The 19,366-nt window shown below is 46.6% G+C and overlaps 1 protein-coding gene across 1 annotated transcript in view; it reads left to right on the forward strand.

The window, feature by feature from the left end:
* adck1 (aarF domain containing kinase 1) overlaps positions 1-19,366 on the forward strand; it is a 147,617-nt gene that overhangs the window by 124,494 nt on the left and 3,757 nt on the right. Inside the window, exon 10 of the mRNA XM_076300307.1 lies at positions 14,869-15,062. Within this exon, the coding sequence (XP_076156422.1) occupies positions 14,869-15,062 (194 nt within the window). The remainder of the gene's footprint in view (positions 1-14,868; positions 15,063-19,366) is intronic.

The raw sequence follows: 19,366 nt of genomic DNA on the forward strand, positions 1-19,366 counted from the left end.
CAAAATATTCACGATTGTTGAAGGATTGTTGTTGGCACATAGAAGCACTGCATAGAACACAGTGGGCTACATTGCTATTAAATCCGCTTAGCATCGTGACCATGCTGCGCAAATTTGTTCAAAACCGCTGCATTAAAGTTAAAGTAAACTCTGCTAAGGTCTTATCACAACATAGTACATTGAGGAGACTAAACGAAGTTAAGTTACAGTATGCAATCAAGCAGTAACCTTATCTCAAAGCTAACGTTAGAATACTGTTTGGATGTCAAGTTTAGCATGCTTACTTGCAGCTGCTTGTATTACTCATGCAGGGCTCATTTTATTGACTCTGTTTGCAAAATCCAGATGGAAATGGAAAAGTGTTTTCCAAGACTCAAAAGTGCTTGTCCAAAGGAGAAGTACAAACTGTTATTTGAACTACGTTATGAATTGCATCTACACATGATTCCCACAAGAACGTCTTAAAATGACTAACTGAAACTTTATTGAATGCTACCTCTGACTAAGAATACATTACTTTGCACTTGTAGTTACTTGCACTTCAGTCTTTTATTTTGGAATCTTAAGAGCAATAAACATATATTGCAATGTTAAATAATTCATGTTTTTTCATTCAGATATGTAAATAAACATGTATAAGTTGCTATTAGTGAATTAATGGGGAGATAATCGATAATCGAATCGAATCGGACTGAAAAAATGAATCGTTAGATTAATCGATGCATCGAAAAAATAATCGCTAGATTAATCGTTTAAAAAATAATCGTTTATCCCAGCCCTATTACTAACAGCTAAATATATTTAGTCATTTGAATACTTCATATTGATTTTTAAACTATTACATACTTTAATACCCCCCCATACTTTGTAGCAAAAGACACATGTTAAGTTTGTTTATTATTGTGCTTCTCAACTGTTGGGGAACCTCAAAAGCAAATATTTTTTAGCGCTGCTTTAAGACAAACGTGCTCATGAGATGGATATCCCATTGGCCTTGTGCCTATGGCTGAAACATAGCTGTAGGAATATCCTTCACCAACCCTGCCGTATTGCTTAAGCCACTTCTGAATGGAGCCCACTCTGATCTGCTGTGGCTCCAGGATTGATCCGACGCAGGCTCAGTCTAGACGTTGCCCACGCTCTTCCTCTTTATTCATCTTTATTTATTTATTATTTCTCTTTATTTATTTGGCTGACCCTTTTTCATCCAAAGCGACTGGAGCAACTCGGGGTTAAGTGCCTTGCTCTTGGGCCCTGACGGTGGCAGCTGGGAATCGAACGCACGACTTTTCAGGCTGCTGCATGCAAACCCTGCTCCTTAGCCCACTACACCACCACCACCACCACCCCCACCACCACCACCCCATGATGTGAGCCCTCTTCAGTGCCGTGTGCACCCCTCCCCGTCAAGAAGGGAACACAACAGGACAAGGGGAGAGAAGGCAGAGAAGCCAAAACATCAGCATTCATGGTGGAGTGTCATACATCATCAGTATTAATGCATTCCACTCACTCCCACCGTCCCCACACACACACACACACACACACACACACACACACACACACACACACACACTCGCTCCCACCGTCTCTGGGAGAAGCAGCAGGAGACACGCGCACACTCACTCTGTCATTTGCAGGCCCTGAGGGGGACTACCCACCCACTAGCAAACATCTCCCTCGTACCCCCCCCACACACACATACACACACACACACATACATATACACGCACACACACACACACACACACACACACACACACACACACACATACATACATACACACACACACACACACACACACACACGCGCACACACACACAGCCCTGTGTGGTCTCCAGTGTTTTTGCTGTTCCGCAGGCATGCCATGGCCACTGAAGACTTCCATTTATAGGGAAAAAAGAAAGCTATTTCACATTTTCAAAGCGGCTGATTTTGTTGTTCACTCACAAAGGTGAGAGTAGATCAAATGTTGACACGGAGCTTCTTGATTAAACAATGTGCATGATGATGATGCTGTGTGTTAAATGTAAGCAAATATGATATTTGCTTATAGCACGTATGTGTGCTACTTTAAATATTTAGAGTCAACAGCTGTTTGCTAAAGAGAAACATTGACTGGAGCACCTCAGTGAGCAGTGTGTGTTGATTAGTCAAGCTGCTCTGGATGCCATGCTTCCATGACAACGTGGAACAGGACAGGATTCCTCCATCATGGCATGTGCATTAAGGAGAGTCTGTATATAATGAGTGTCTTTTCGTGAGCCTCTATGGTGAATGTGATCCATACAGATCACTAGGTGCATTTCCGAGGAACTGCAAAAGTGTGATTGCTCAACTGTAGTTCACCAGCAGCAGCAGCACAAACATGTCTGATGGCTTCACTCACACACGCACATGCACACATACACACGCACACACACACACATACATGCATGCGTACATACACGCACACACACACACATACATGCGTACATACACACGCACACACACATACACACAAACACACACACACACACACACACACACACACACACACACACATAGACACACACACACACACACACACACACACACAGTCCCAACCTAACCATACTACTGCCCCTCCTATTAGCTCACTGACATGGTGCACCATCAAAGCTCCCCCTCTCCTCTTTCCCCCTCTCCTCTCTCCTCTTCTCTCTGCCCCTGCCTCTCACTCTCTTTAGCTTTCCTTAGCTTACCCATGTGTGTTTATGTAGGCATGTGTACTAGCATGGTTTCTCTTTAGCTTTCCTTAGCTTACCCATGTGTGTTTATGTAGGAATGTGTACTAGCATGGTTTCTCTTTAGCTTTCCTTAGCTTACCCATGTGTGTTTATGTAGGAATGTGTACTAGCATGGTTTCTCTTTAGCTTTCCTTAGCTTACCCATGTGTGTTTATGTAGGAATGTGTACTAGCATGGTTTCTCTTTAGCTTTCCTTAGCTTACCCATGTGTGCTTATATAACACACATGGGTAATATAATCCCCGGGTCCTATGTTCCCCGCTCAGAGTTAGGGTTAGGGTTATGGTTAGGGTTTTAAAAAAGGGTCCCATGTTCCCTGGTCCCATACAAATCGGGGAACATAGGACCCGGGGAACATAGGTACGCTCCTGTGTACTAGCATGGTGTCCTATCTGTGCCTCCATATCTTTCAGGCCTGCTTGTTTGTGGGATTGTGGTGCAGTAGAAATTCCTTCATGACTCATAACGTGTCCTAATTGGAGTTGTTGTGAGAAACGACAAAATGGCGGACCTAAAAATGGATCAAACTTCCGTTTCTTGCAAGCTGGATCCACTCATTGTTTGTAATGCTTTCAGAAATCAAGACCACTACCACGGAATTGATGTGGTGGTTTTATTTAGTTATGTGGCTTTATGAAAAAATATTTTTCTTATTATGAAGTAGTTGTATGAAAATTTAGGATATTCTGTACATTTGGAAAACTGTCTGAGGTCCATGTGGTGACAGCAGGGGGTAATTATAGCTAAAACATACACATGCTTGGGGGCCAGAAGTTTACTTATAAGGTTATGTATGCCTAGAGACACTGGTCATCCTAAGCGGCTGTTTAGCAGGATCAGAGGTCATTAGAAGGAAAATACCTAGGCACATTCTGTACTTCCTAATGTGGTAAAAGACGACACAGGAGATATTTTCTATTCTGAGTTCACAAAAACAAGTGACGACATGAGAAGGTATAAGAACTATATACAGAAAGTCAGAAGCAGCTGGCTTCGCGAACCTATGCTCTGGAAAGCCATCGTCTGCAGTATTCATCTACGTTGTTTGGAATTCTTTTGAGTTTGTATTCTTTAGTTAAAATAAGACACCACATTGAAATTAATGCAATTTACTTTATTGTGGCGTGGAAATTCCTGCTTTGAGCTTGACTAGCATGTCGCAATCAGCACAGCTTACAGCAAGAAACTGGTGGGGGAGGGAGAGCGAGGAGAAGGGGAGAGAGAGAGAGAGAGAGAGAGAGAGAGAGGAAAAAAGAAAGAAAGAGGAGCCTTTGCAGAGAACGCATCCCCTCTCCTGCCAGAGAATTGGAAAAACACATGAAATCAAACTGTCACTCAGACCCTTGTCTCTGTCGCACAGATTTCATGTTTGTTTACTTTTTGTTCCCTTTTTTACCCCCCCCCCCCTTTTTTTTTCCTGGTGGTGTACGGTAGAAAAAGGTGTTTTCTCTTTGTACAGGCCTGTCAGTGAAGTCTAATTTCTAGGCTTATTTTAGAGAGCTGCAGGTTACATGCAAACAAAAACATGATGTCCAAGCCAAAGCAAAGTGGCCCTGGCTGTTTGCCTGTGTGCAGAGAGTTCAGGTGCATCACCTAAAGGTGCCCTGGCTGTGACCTTTTGTATGCCTGATTTCCCTCATCTCAAACATCGCTTCAAACTGTTATACTTGACCTCACTCTCTCTATCAGCCAGAATAACAGATAGCAAATGTAGCAACAGTTAATGGTAGATTATTTAGTTCTCAAAAGAGTACCTGTATGGCAACAAGCAGCACTATTGCAGAAAATGCCTTCCAATCTGGGACCATAATGGAAAAAAAAGTTGCTGTAGAAGAATTAATAATAATAATACGTTTAACAATACCTATCTATCATCTCAGAGGCATTTTATGTCTTATATTCCCAGTTTGTTGAAACTAAGTCGTTCATGTTGTTTGCTGTGCTATCTCAAAAGCCCTTATGTAAATGGGTGTGACACTAGTTTGGCTCTGCATGCTAACACAGGCGCTTCATGCCCAGTGGCATTAGCTAGCGGGCAGGCAGGCAGGCAGAGAGAGGCCAGCTCGTCATGCCTCCAGTGTGGAGGGATGGAGAGATTCCAGACACTCCTCAGGGTCTTAATACTTCAGTTAGCCCATGCTGCTGTAGTCCTCTCCAGCTGCCGTCCAGCTGTATCAGCCATCAGTTTCACCTTTTCTTCTCTCTCCTCTCGTCTTTGTCTTGGTCGGCGTAACTCACTAACGTGTGTCGTTGATCAGCCAAACGCCCTGACTTTTCTATCTGTTTGTGTTCCATGTATCTTTCTCCTTATTTCTATCTCTGTTGTTCCTTGTTCCCTCTTTCCTTGTTCTCCTTCTCTCTCTCTCTCTCACTCGTTCTCTCCCTCTTCCTCTCCCTCTCCTCTACTCTCCTCGTTTTTCCCCTTTAACCCTCTAAAAAACAGCATCCTTTTTTAAATTGATCTCCTTGACTTGATGGAGAAGTCTTTTCTCCAAACACAGCACACCTCCAGAGCTTCCCCTCGGAGTGCACAATCACATCCTCATTGTTGGCGCTCGCTTCCGTTATCTGAAATTGAGTTTGTTCTGAAATGAAAAAGTAAGTATTGAGCTTTGAACCAGAGAATGCTAAGTGAAAATGCCGCTCCCTGAGGCCTTCTAGAGTAATGGAAGTGAATCCACTCAGAGTTAACCCTTCCCTCTCCCGACGCCCTTTCTCTCTGAAACTCACACTCCCTGAGCAGCTTCATAATTCATGAAGACATTTACTTCTGTGGAATAACAGTGTGAAGATACACGTATTCGTACCGAACCGTTTAGGTACAGTTTCAATACAGATGTGTACCGAATGTGCCGAATGCAGTCTTTAACAGTAAGACCACGTTTTAAATTTGAGTTTCCACACAAACATTTAGGGTGGCGGACCATATGTGAGTTTACTTAATTAACATCAAAAAAACATTTGACACCTTTTCAAAATACTATCCCAGCTCATATGTGTTGAGCATCAGCAATATTGTCAGTGAACATTAGGCTAGCTCATTCATGAAGACAAGTACTTCTGTGGGAAGTGGCTCAAATACGTAATTAGTCAGGAAAGTTCAGTCAATATTTTTTAAATGAAAAAGAATAAAATAATGTGCATTATGTATTACATTTTTGTAAAAGAAGAGAAGAACATTTAAAGATAAAATACTGTATGCTGACGTAGCCCTCTCATACAGGCAGTCATACATGCACTTGACCCATTAGCTAAAGATGATAAAAGGGCACTGAGGTCCTCGTTGTCCATTAGGCCTATTAACACGTGAGTAATCACATCCTTGAAATCACATTCTGTGGTCTTTGAATGGCAGAGTGCTTTTCTCCCGGAGTTTGAACTGTGCTGACCTTTCAAATGAAAATGTCAACATCTCTCATAGTTTTTGTATTTCATTATGCGAATTACAACTTGTAGAACACAATCTTAACTCGTATGCTTCACTTGTAGAGAATATTCACACACATACAAGCATGTCACAGAAGTCACACATTCTAGTTCACAATTCACACACACACACACACACACACACACACTGGTGTGACATCAGGTCTTCAAACTCTTTATTTGTGTGGGGTTCAAGATACAAAAAAACTGCATTCAAACTCGTCAGCCTTTTATAGTTCTCTTCTACACACACAGACACTGTGCTGGACAGTACATAGTTCTATATATACAGTCTATGGGGCAGTACTGCCATCTCTGAATCCTTGAGAGAGAGAAAACACATACCACTGGTCGGCCTGAGAAACAAAATTGTGGTTTTTTTTTTACCTTGTTTCTCCCGTGTAAGGCAGCATATTCAGCTATCCCAGGACAGACCAGTGTGTGGACAGACCAGCGTAAAAAAAGTCAGATTAGGAGTGTAACCCCCACCACACCCACACACCCTCTCAACAGTCTCTCCCCAGCACACACCTTACATGTTCACACATGTGCTCCATACGCACACACACACACACACACACACACACACACACACACACATACAAACAATGTTCTGAAACAGGGTGTTCAAGGACCAGTGGGACCGTGCCCATGTACCATAATCATACTACACACACACGCCCACACACACACACACACACACACACACACACACACACACACACACACAGCTGCACTCAAGTTCCCTAAAGCAACCACCACAGAGCTTTACAGTTGCATGCATTTGAAAGTGACACACCCATTCACCATGCTCTGAAAAATGCCCATAACACAAGAGACCATACTTTGTTATATAATCATGCTATACCTATCTAACTGACACTTATTTGAAAATCTAAATATTACACCTGCACATCTGCAAAAGAAATCTCACGTACCTTCATAGACAATATACAGTATATATAATTCTTATTTTAAACTAAACTAGTATTTTGGTTAATTTAGAACGTTGTATGAACAGAAGTCTGGAAGGAGCTGAGACGCTTGTGTGCGCGCGTGTGTGTGTGTGTGTGTGTGTCTAAGTGGGCATTTGGGCCGTGTCTGGGCCAAATCTGTACTGAGGTCAGCTGTCGCTTAGCAGCAGATGCTCTAAGGCAGAGAGATAAAGATGCCCCAGGCCACCGGGCTCTACTGAATACACATTCCAAGAGCAGAAACCCCTTTTAGACTCACACAAACACCACACACACATACACACAAACACACACCACACACCCACTCTTTCCCACACACACACACACACAGTCATGCTTTGGAGTGTGTGGACAGCTGTAAAGAACGGGTGAGGCTTACTGTCAAGCGCTCCGTCTGAAAATAGTCCCGCTTCCACAGAGATGACGCAAGCTCACAGTAAGCAAGTTAAATCAATTTCAAATGTGTAAAGAATTAAGTGGTTATCGGCCTAACTCCCTGTCGGGGGGAAGAAAGCTGTGTGTTTGCCACCACGGTTCAGGCTTGTCAGATAGCATACTGTACCGAAACCCAGCAGTGAAAACACACTCCATTATTCCACACACTAGCACCCGATGCTTGTCACGAGTAGTGTTTTCCTCATATCAACAGACCAGCTTGCCGAGGTTGTTTACGATCGTTCAAATCTCAAGGCATCAAAGGCATGTGCAACTTCTTATTTACATGATGAAATGAGACATCGGTTGTACACCAGTCGGGAAAGGAGACCATGCTGTGTGTGTGCGCGTGTGTGAACATGTACATAAGTATGTTTTGTGTGACTGTGTGTGTGTGTGTGTATTATATCTTAATGGTGTCTGATGGTTACGGATCCCCTCCGTTGACCACACTGCGTGTCTTCTGCATCATGTGAGCGTCCACATCTTAATCTGGGTGTGCAGGCCCCTGCCCTGCACCTCCTGCCCAGCACCTCCTGCCCAGCCCTGTAGAGGCGGCTGCGGAGCAGAGCGGAGCTGAGCTGGCCATCTGCTAGCCACAGCATGCTGCTGTTCAGCTTGTTCACACACACAGAACATCTGCGTCCACTCACACCTCTCACTGGGCCCTCAGCGTGGATCTCCCAGTCTGGGAGGAACGGGAAGGATCATCTCCCCTCGTCCACTTCCTCTTCCTCCTCCTCCTCTTTCTTTTCCTCAGATTCTTTCTATCACTCTTCACCCTTCTTCTTTTCCTTATCCTCCTCCTCATTCTCTCTATCCCTTTATCCACCTACTTCTCTTCCTCCTCTGCTGTTTTTTCTCTTTAACCTCCTTCACCTCCTTTTCTCATCCTCCTCTTCCTTCCTTTTTCTTCCTTCCTTCTTTCCTTCCTTCCATCCTTCCTCCTCTACTTCTTGTCCTCCTCCTTCCTCTATTTTTTCCTTCCTTCCTTCCTTCTTTCCATCCTCCGTCACCTCCTCTTCTCTTCCTCCACCCCTCCTCATGGGAATTCCCCAAACTGCCCTTCCGTTTCCTGCCGCCTGGTCAGAGGAGGCTCCAGATTGACCACCACAGGCTGCACAGTTTTGCTGTTACCACCAGACTCTCACTCTCCATAACCCCCCCCATTGCCCTGGCAACGCTGGCTCAACGCTTTGTGCTCTTGTCATAGTGTACACGTGTGCTGAGAGGGAATATGATGTGAGATGTGGATCCATCTCTAAGCTTCAGGATGGAAGAGGACCCGATGAGGGAGATGAATCCATCTCTAAGCTTCAGGATGGAAGAGGACCCGATGTGGGAGGTGAATCCATCTCTAAGCTTCAGGATGGAAGAGGACCCGATGAGGGATGTGGATCCATCTCTAAGCTTCAGGATGGAAGAGGACCCGATGTGGGAGGTGGATCCATCTCTAAGCTTCAGGATGGAAGAGGACCCGATGAGGGAGGTGGATTGCGTTGCCTTCCCACTCGGTCCTGTGCTCTGCTGTGTCTCTCTCTGAAGGCCCCCTGGAGAAGAATAGCACGTCCCCTGGGCCAAGATGGCACACTTGACTATCTGTGGAGAAAAAAGGTAGAGTGGATGGTGGGAAGAGATGGAAGGAGATGGAGAGAAAGAAAGAGGGGAAGGAAGAAAGAGAAAGAAAAGAGCACAGGAGCAGCAGAGGAAATTGCACTGGCTGAGTGAAAGGCTCTTGCGTCGGCGTCTGTCAGGCTGTCTGTCCGAGTACAGTTACGCTGGAGATTTACTGTAATTGGTGGAGTGTGTGAGAAACAGGAGGCTTCAGGGTCGCTCCGCATTTGTCCTGAGCTGGCAGGAACGTGTTTCTGTCACTTTGCCTCTGATTGAGGCCCGCCGTCTGCAGGGCAAGTCTCCCTTTTTTAAAACAAAAAGCCTCACTTCCTCCAGGGCTTTCCAAGGACACACAAGCCCATAGATGGGTCGCAGCGCAGCTCAGCTCAGCTCAGCTCGACGACTTGCCCTCGAGGGGAAAAATGTCTGCCTGCTTTAAAAAGCTCTGCATCTTTGATGTGAGGGAAGACGCCTCCGTACAGATGCACTTCAAAGAGAATGCACAGGGATGGATCTAGCCGAGTGGCTAAATACATCACAGGGCCGTAAAAATAGTGCACCGGGGCCCGCAGATAATGCACTGTGTGCTTTTACAAATGAACGGCATAAAACAGAGAAACTTATGGTAGGAGCGCACATCGTTTCTTCCACAAACAACCACCTCTATTCGTCAGGAGATGCAGACGGCGATTACTCGTGACTACGGACGGGGAAGTAGATCATTGCATAAATCCACAGGCAAAGGAGCCCGGGCGCGGCGGAGGACTTTTAATGTGACGGGGAAATGGCAGCCGTCCAGGGCACGGGGCCGATGTTTGGAAGTGGAAGTGCAGCCAAGCACAACTGAACAGACAAGGCATTAGTCCGCCTGGCCGGGGGAGGGAGAGGGGGGACGCGGGGAGAGGGGGGGCGTGGGGGGGGGGGGGGGGGAGAGGGGGGGCGCCGTCGCCACAGCCGCCATTTCTTAAAGAGAGAAGAGCTGGCGTGATTTAAAAACTGTTTTTTTGCTCATCCTGCTTTGTTGGTTCTGCGGCAGGGATTATCAGGTCTGATGCATGGGAATACATGAACACGCACACACACGGACACACACACACACACACTAGACTCCAGTCACTTGTGTGTTTTAGGCCATAGATGAACAGGGCTTTGTCTCCTCGACCACACATGTCCCATTTATGTTCATATATTTTTTTTTTACTTTTCACTTTTTCATGGTGACGGTACCCTGTAAATCCCACACAGCCAACAGCAAACTTGAATCCACTTAATTTGCCCCTCCCCACCCCCTAATCCTCCTCCTCCTCCTCAAATTTTAGGGATAGAGATTTAGGGATTACAGGATAAATGAACTGTACAAAATGTAGCTTTTACATATTCCCTAAGCTTTCAAGTCACAGCGCAGAGTCCGGTATTAAAATGGTGGCTTGGAGGGCGGATGTCAAGTGACCAGTCACGGTCTTTCTAAGAAGACACAGTGGAGTTTTGTGAAACACTTAACTGCAGTCCGGTCATATGGACAACTGCCTTTGCCTTTGTAAAGATCAGAAATCACTCATGGCCTACCTCCTGGGTTCAGCTGGGGTGCACTGCTTCTCTGGACTCTGTCTGGCACTGAGTAGTGTGTGTGTGTGTGTGTGTGTGTGTGTGTGTGTGTGAGTGTGTGTGAGAGAGAGACGATACTCAAGACTGAACCGAGGTAAGGCATAAGTTCAAACTCATTTCACAGAGCTTCCCAGTGGTCAGACTCAGTCAGTGTGTGTGTGTGTGTGTGTGTGTGTGTGAGCTTCCCAGTGGTCAGACTCGGTCAGTGCTTTTTCGCTCGTCCACCCTTGGTGCCCCCTGGCTCTGGTCCTCTGTCCGTTGCCGCGGTGACATGTGTTTGGCATTCACACACCGCTCTGTGGGCACGCTGGCAGCCCTGCACCACACACCTGGCCCACGGGCATCAACAGCTTGCTGTCCCCCGTCTCCCTGTCCAACTGCTTCCAGACTCACACACACACACTCACACACACAGACATAGACACACACACACACACACACACACACACACACACATATACACGCACGCACGCACGCACACACTCACACACACACACACAAACATAGACACACACAGACATACACACACACACACACACACACACACACACACACACACACACAGACATAGATACACATACACACTTCGACAGACCCACAAACAGACACACATACACACACACACACACACACACACTTTCCCTCTCGCTATCTAACTCTCTCTCTTCCTCTCACACACACACTCCCCCAGCCCCTGGCAAACACACACAGACACACATACATACACACACACACACACACACACACACACACACACTCCCTGGCCAGACGGTCCATGGGGTGCTGCCCGCCTCGCTCTCCGCCCGTCCCAGACGTCCCCTGGCTCCTGCCCCCTTGAGCTCCGATGGACTCTGAAGCTCTCGGCCGCAACAGACCCACATATACACACAACACACACACACACACACACACACACACTCCCTGGCCAGACGGTCCATGGGGTGCTGAACTCTGAAGCTCTCGGCCGCAACAGACCCACACGGCCAACCCTGCCATCCGCATGCAGGTGGCACTGCCCAGCGCCGGCCACAAGGGGCACATTACGCCTCGCTGGCCTGCAGTGGAGAGGGGCCACTGCATCTGTGTTTTGCCCACTGGTGATATGCATGCATGCATAGAGAATAGAAAAACATTTCAAACACTTTCAAATGTGTAGTATAAGTATATATATACTCTTTTGATCCCGTGAGGGAAATTTGGTCTCTGCATTTATCCCAATCCGTGAATTAGTGAAACACACTCAGCACACAGTGAACACACAGTGAGGTGAAGCACACACTAATCCCGGCGCAGTGAGCTGCCTGCAACAACAGCGGCGCTCGGGGAGCAGTGAGGGGTTAGGTGCCTTGCTCAAGGGCACTTCAGCCGTGCCTACTGGTCAGGGTTCGAACCGGCAACCCTCCGGTTACACGTCGGAATCGCTAATCAGTAGGCCACGGCTGCCCCAATTTCTAATGATGCACTAATGAAGGAAGTATTCATATTAACGGAAAACTAAAACAAAGAATTGAATTATTTGCCTGTTTAGCTTCTGTTGTTGCACTTCTGATGTTGTTTACAGGACTTACTTCTATCAAAGCTTTGCAACTATTGTTGCTTTTGCAGTTTGACCGGTTAGGACACATCATGGCACAACATGCAGACTTCTCTAAAGACGATCAGTCAGACTAATTATGCCGACCGCAGAGACCGACTAGCCTGTTATTTCACTCTCAATGATTTCAGATGTTTCCCCCCTTGTCTAGTTTCTGGATAAAACATGCACAGTGTTCTGAGTCACCATTAGCAACTCCTATTATGAATCATCTTGTGATTCACCCTTGTGCGCGCGCCAACACAAAAGGCAGTGCTGAATAGGCGGATCAATGCCCATAGATCTCTGGTGGACAGGCGGGCTTTGTTCGTGTCGGGGGGAATTGCCCATGGCTGACTGTTTAGCCATGACAGTTAAAATCAGGGACAGTAGCGGCCGCTCCGGAGAACAGACATGGCTGCAAATGTCAGCGCTGTTTAGAAATCCAAAGTGATTTCCTCGTCTTGAAGTTGCCGTGGCTAGTGTCAGACTCTACTTAGTACAGCTCCGGTGAAGTCTTGTTAAAACCAATATGCCTTTGATCCTGTGAAACTACCCCAAAGCCGTTATCACCAGTGCCATTGATCCTGTGAAACTACCCCAAAGCCGTCATCACCAGTGCCTTTGATCCTGTGAAACTACCCCAAAGCCGTTATCACCAGTGCCTTTGATCCTGTGAAACTACCCCAAAGCCGTTATCACCAGTGACTTTGATCCTGTGAAACTACCCCAAAGCCGTTATCACCAGTGCCATTGATCCTGTGAAACTACCCCAAAGCCGTTATCACCAGTGCCATTGTCAGTACTTGATGTTTGACATACGAATTTATCAAATAACCTGAAAAAAGATTTGAGCTTCAGCTGGTGTACTATAAAATAAATCTAATGATTTATTTATTACCCTAACAACAGCCTCTTGCTAATCAGATGTAAGCAGCTATTGCGAATGAAGTCAATCACTAAAATGAATCACATTATTGAATCCATATTACAGCACTTTCATATAAGACCTGTATGATTTGTAGCTAAATTCAACACATGACCTGGTGGTTTTGCTAGACCTCCAGTTAGCACAATGCGCTAGAGGAAACATTGAGGTAGTTAAAATGTTCTTTTTTGGCCTTTTATTTCATTATTTTATATCCAAAATGAAGGGATCAGAGGACAGTACCAAGTAGTTATGGTGCATTGGTGTGAAAGGGCCGATGTTTCATTTTGAGTGGAAACACTCCCTATAAATAACAGTGCTTGAAGAATTATGGATACTTTGAGCACTGTGAAGTATGGTGGCTTCTGTCATTACTTTGGGACGGAATCTTCAGTGATGGATGAAAACACACAAAGATGCTTGGTCTCAGTCTCAAAGCTGGTTTTCGTACAGTGTTGTTGATGCAACTCTGGGGTAACTTACGTTTCTGCAAAACTGATGCATTAAAAACAAATTTTTCTCATCATCTTCAATGAACTTGCAGGGTCTGGTCAGGAACAGTATAGCTCATGTGTGGGTGCGTGCATATGTGTGTGGGTGCGTGTGTATGTGTGTGTATACACCGTGTCAGTGTGTGTAGTCCTGTCTTCTGTGAGCATGGCTGTTTACTTCAGGTCCCCCATAATAAGGTGTTAGACTTACCTGGCCACTGAGCAAGCACCAGGCAGAGCAGGTCTACATGCCTGATTAGCAATAGAGCCTTGTCTCTCTCTAGGGCTCTGATTAGCAATACACATTCAGTAGGCTATGTTCCGGAATACTGTATGTTCTGGAACATTGGCTGGGACTGGAGAGGAGGATTCCATGTCACCCAGGGTGACATCAAAGACAACAAGACTGTGCCAGCTAAGCTCTCTGCTTCTCCACTAAGTGTAAAATAAGACGCTTAGTTGCTGTGTTTGTGTTGTTGTCGTTTTTGTTTGTTTATTTTCATGGGATTTTAACCAGGGACTGCTTGGGGAATACAGCTAACGCGATGTGGGTATACATTTTTGGGTAAACATGCATTTTTCTATGTGTGTGATATATGTTGTGTGTGTGTGTGTGTGTGTGTGTGTGGTACATTATTAAGTACATTAGTAGGCTACAGAGATAGATAGTGAAATGAACCAGTTCACCTTGTCTATTTCAAGTGGAACAGTAATAGCTGATTAACACATTACAACTCACTCCAAAACATAGATCTATATTATTTCCTTTTGTGAGAAGTACAAAGCATCTCTGCAAAACGACACCAGCTACTTCTCATGTGCATGTGTGCATGTACATGCTCAGGATGATTCAGCCTTGCATCAGGATTCAATCTTCACTCAAAGAGGTGTTACACAGCACCCCCCCAACCCCACCCCCCATAAAAGTGAATGGTTATGGGCCAATCGCCCATCTACCATCTACAATATCTAGAATATTTCATTTCCATGAGAGAAAAGCACTGGCGATAGTGTTTCTAAACGCAGCTGTGTTCCTCTGCTTCTGTCTGGCAGGACGTGGAGATCCGCACCAACGCCGCCCTGTACCTACCTCAGATCAGCGAGCTGCTCAACCGCGTCCCCCGCCAGATGCTGCTCCTACTCAAGACCAACGACCTGCTGCGCGGCATCGAGACCATCCTGCAGACGCGTGCTAGCTCCAGCTCCTTCATCAACATGTCCCGCTGCTGCACGCGCGCCGTGGCCAGGTGAGGACCCGCTGCACGCTAGGCCACGCTAGGCCACGCTAGCTTCATTAACATGTCCCGCTGCTACACGCACGCCGTGGCCAGGTGAGGACCAGCAGCAGCCATGCACGCTAGGCCACGCTAGCTTCATTAACATGTCCCACTGCTGCACGCTAGGCCACGCTAGGCCACGCTAGCTTCATTAACATGTCCCGCTGCTACACGCGCGCCGTGGCCAGGTGAGGACCCGCTGCACGCTAGGCCACGCTAGGCCACGCTAGCTTCATTAACATGTCCCGCTGCTACACGCGCGCCGTGGCCAGGTGAGGACCCGCTGCACGCTAGGCCACGCTAGCTTCTAGCTTTTACAAAGCGCTAGCTGCTTGTGCTAGTCACAAACCACTGTAGCCTTCTATTTAACACAATCAGCAATTAGCATTTCTAGGGCAATTCCATGCAAAGCGGTCACGTCCATAACGCCAGTTAAATGCCATGATTTGTATGATGCGAGTGACTATCATGTAAGTCATGTAAGTCTTTTCATGTAAGTTCTACAACCAAGAAGAGTGAATGCTCAAATTTCAAGTAATCCTCATTCACATCATACCATACCATGGCATTGTGTTGGCGTTATGGACGTGGAATTGCCCTTACTCAGCACTAGTACTCCTCACAAATAACTGTATTTCTATTTCCGTTTGCATATTATTAATTTAAGCAACTTTCAAATTAAGGAATAGTCAAGTTACATTGCGAAGGAAACCCATAGGTCCCCTAGTTGGCGCTAGTTGGTTTGCATGCTAACCTCAGTACTTTTTGTTGCTATTTCTAGGTTTTTTTTTTTTTTTATTAGTTCTAAACAAAGCAAAACATCCCAACCACCTTTTAAAGGAGAAGCAGCTGAATCACTTGTACATTTAAGACATCTGCTCTGTATACAGAGCTCCTGTACGTTCACTGTGGACAGTGTTATCCACGGATGAGGGTCTTGTGAAATCCAAATGTCAGTCTTGTGTTAGAGAGTGCTCGTAGGCCTGCTATCCTGGAGTGACCCGTGCAGGGAGCGGAGTGTTGCTCGTGCAGTCTGCCAGGTAGTGATGGGCAAATGAAGCTTTGGTGAACCACTGAACCACTGCAGTGTGAACCTAGCGACACTAGCTGAAAAGCAAAAAGATGGCCGCCACACATACATTTTTCAACATAAAAGTCCTTAGCAAACCAATATTTTTGGTTACATATACTGGTTTGGGTAAGGACTTTTATGTTGAAAAATCTACATGTGGCAGCCATATTGAATTTTTTCATTAGTGTTGCTAGCTTCACACTGCTGTGGTTTAGTGGTTCACCAAAGCTTCATTTGCCCATCACTACTGCCAGGGCTCCTCGGGCCGATGCCACTGATGTGAGCACCCTGGGTGTGTGTGTGTGTGTGTGTGTGTGTGTGTGTGTGTGTGTGTGTGTGTGTGTGTGTGTGTGTGTGTGTGTGTGTGTGTGTGTGTGTGTGTGTGTGTGTGTGTGTGTGTGTGTGTGTGTGTGTGTGTGTGTGTGTGTGTGTGTGTGTGTGTGTGTGTGTGTGTGTGTGTGTGTGTGTGTGTGTGTGTGTGTGTGTGTGTGTGTGTGTGTGTGTCCCGCTGGTCTGCACTTAAGGGTGCCATATGTGCTGAGACGCTGTCAGCCATTTAACGCCTCATCATCTCCGTCTCGTATCACTTGCACTCTCTCTCTCTCCCTCCCTCTCTCTCTCTCTCTCTCTCTCTCTCTCTCTCTCTCTCTCTCTCTCTCTCTCTCTCTCTTCTCTCTCTCTCTCTCTCTCTCTCTCTCTCTCTCTCTCTCTCTCTCTCTCTCTCTCTCTCTCTCTCTCTCTCTCTCTCTCTCTCTCTCTCTCTCTCTCTCTGTCTCTCTCTCTCTCTCGTTCACTTTCACTCACACATACACACACACACACACACACTTTCTCTCTTTCTTTCTCTCACACACACATACACACTTTCTCTTTTTCTCTCTCACACAAATACACACTTTCTCTCTCTTTCTCTCAGACACACACACACTTTCTCTCTTTCTCTCTCACACACATACACACTTTCTCTCTCTTTCTCTCAGACACACACACACTTTCTCTCTCTTTCTCTCACGCATACACTCTCTCTCTCTTTCTCTCACACACACATACACACTTTCTCTCTCTTTCTCTCACGCATACACTCTCTCTCTCTTTCTCTCACACACACATACACACTTTCTCTATCTCAGCCCAAAGCAGTGCTTGTCTTCATCCCTGTTTGTTCTGTTCCTCAGGGCCAGTTCAGCAGTCTCCGATGCTCTCACACACACACACACACACACACACACACACACACACACACACACACACTTAGTCAGACCTGCTCGTCAGGCTGCTCCTCAGCAGCAGTGCAAAAGTACACACACACACACACTTTGCATCTCACATTCTTATGCTGCTCTCAGAACACCCTTCAGTCTCTCTTACACACCCATCCACACACACACAAGCACACACACAGAGACACACACACACACACACACACACACAAACAAAGCCCAAGCTCAGTATCTCTGACAACCCAGTCCAGGACCTCCTCATCACCCAGGCAGAACAGGCCCCTCCAACCCACCTCCAGCTCCTTGTGCAGTGTTCCCCACTGACACACACACGCACGCACACACACACACACACACACACACACACACACACACACACACACACACAGACACAGACACATGCACACACACACACACACACACACACACACACACAGACACAGACACATGCACACACACACAGACACACACACACACACACACACAGACACAGACACACACACACACACACACACACAAAGCAGGAACTGCCTGGCCCGCACATTTCTATCTAGCGGCAGCCGACATGTGTTCGCCCCGCCGGCTCTCTGGGTAAAAGGCTGAGCGCGTCCTGTGATTCCACGGTGCTTCTCTTCTCAGGGTAGTCACGAGTCCACGTATCGATTCGCTCATACCATTCTAATGAAGAGCTCTGTGATTGTCTTGGGTTGGGTGGGACTGGGCTAATGATGTCAATCCAACAGAGCAGCTGTGTTGGTGTGTGAGGAATTGGATGCTGGGTTGGTTGGGGTGTGGGGGGGAGGAAGGTGTGTTAGGTTGGAGGTGTGTGTACAGTATGCATGTGTGTCTGTGTGTGTACTGTGTACTGTGAGCTTGCGTCATCTCTATGGAAGCGGGACTATTTTCAGACGGAGCGCTTGCTACAGTAAGCCTCACCCGTTCTTTACAGCTGTCCACACACTCCAAAGCATGACTGTGTGTGTGTGTGTGTGTGTGTGTGTGTGTGTGTGTGTGTGTGTGTGTGTGTGAGCGTGCGTGTGTTGTGTGTGTGTGTGTGTGTGTGTGTGTGATGTATGCGTCCAGTTAACACCACCCTCTTTGTCCAGCCTCCTCGTACAGGCCAAGAGTTGTCCCCCAAACGTCAGGTATTATTTCTGGACAGTCTCCCCAAGGTAGACTTTTTTGGGCAGCCGTGGCCCACTGGTTAGCACTCTGGACTTGTAACCGGAGGGTTGCCGGTTCGAGCCCCTACCAGTGGGCCGCGGCTGAAGTGCCCTTAAGCAAGGCACCTAACCCCTCACTGCTCCCCGAGCGCCGTTGAAGCAGGCAGCTCACTGCGTCGGGATTAGTGTGTGCTTCACCTCACTGTGTGTTCACTGTGTGCTGTTTGTGTTTCACTAATTCACCGATTGGGTTAAATGCAGAGACCAAATTTCCCTCACGGGATCAAAAAAGTATATATATACTATTATATATACTATATACTTTATACTTAGACTTGATCTACAGATTCCCCCTAAATTAGAGTATCGTTTCACAATGTGTCTGGGTCTCTTTAGTGGCGTGCGGCCGGTAGGCGTTTGGGATGGGCATACTCTTCTGTTTGGCTAATCTCTCTCTCTCTCTCTCTCTCTTGTGCCTCTGAACGTCTCCCCAGATTAATTCCATAATTTCCGCCTCGACTCTGTTCAGACTGTGAGCGCTCGTAGACATCGCCTCCCATTAATTAGCCTTTTGGTTTGCCGATTAAACTTTTCAGCGGAGTGGATTTGTGGGAATAAGCCGTCTCAGCATCGTCTCTCTGTCACGGCGGCACATGGATACTCTGTCTGTCTCTCTCAGTCGTCCTACTTCTGGGACAGAGGGTGTCATCATGTTCCCGAGCGGGAGAGATCGGGGGCAGGGCCCAATGCTAGGTCTGCACCCGTCATTTCTCAACTAGTAATTAAGGTTTATACATTGGTTTTGCAAAATTTCTTCAG

Source organism: Alosa pseudoharengus, unplaced genomic scaffold, assembly GCF_046254945.1.
Source record: "Alosa pseudoharengus isolate Yale_2024_CS ecotype anadromous, Long Island Sound unplaced genomic scaffold, YU_APseudo_1.1 YU_APseudo_1.1_scf_22, whole genome shotgun sequence".
Lineage (NCBI taxonomy): Eukaryota > Metazoa > Chordata > Actinopteri > Clupeiformes > Clupeidae > Alosa > Alosa pseudoharengus.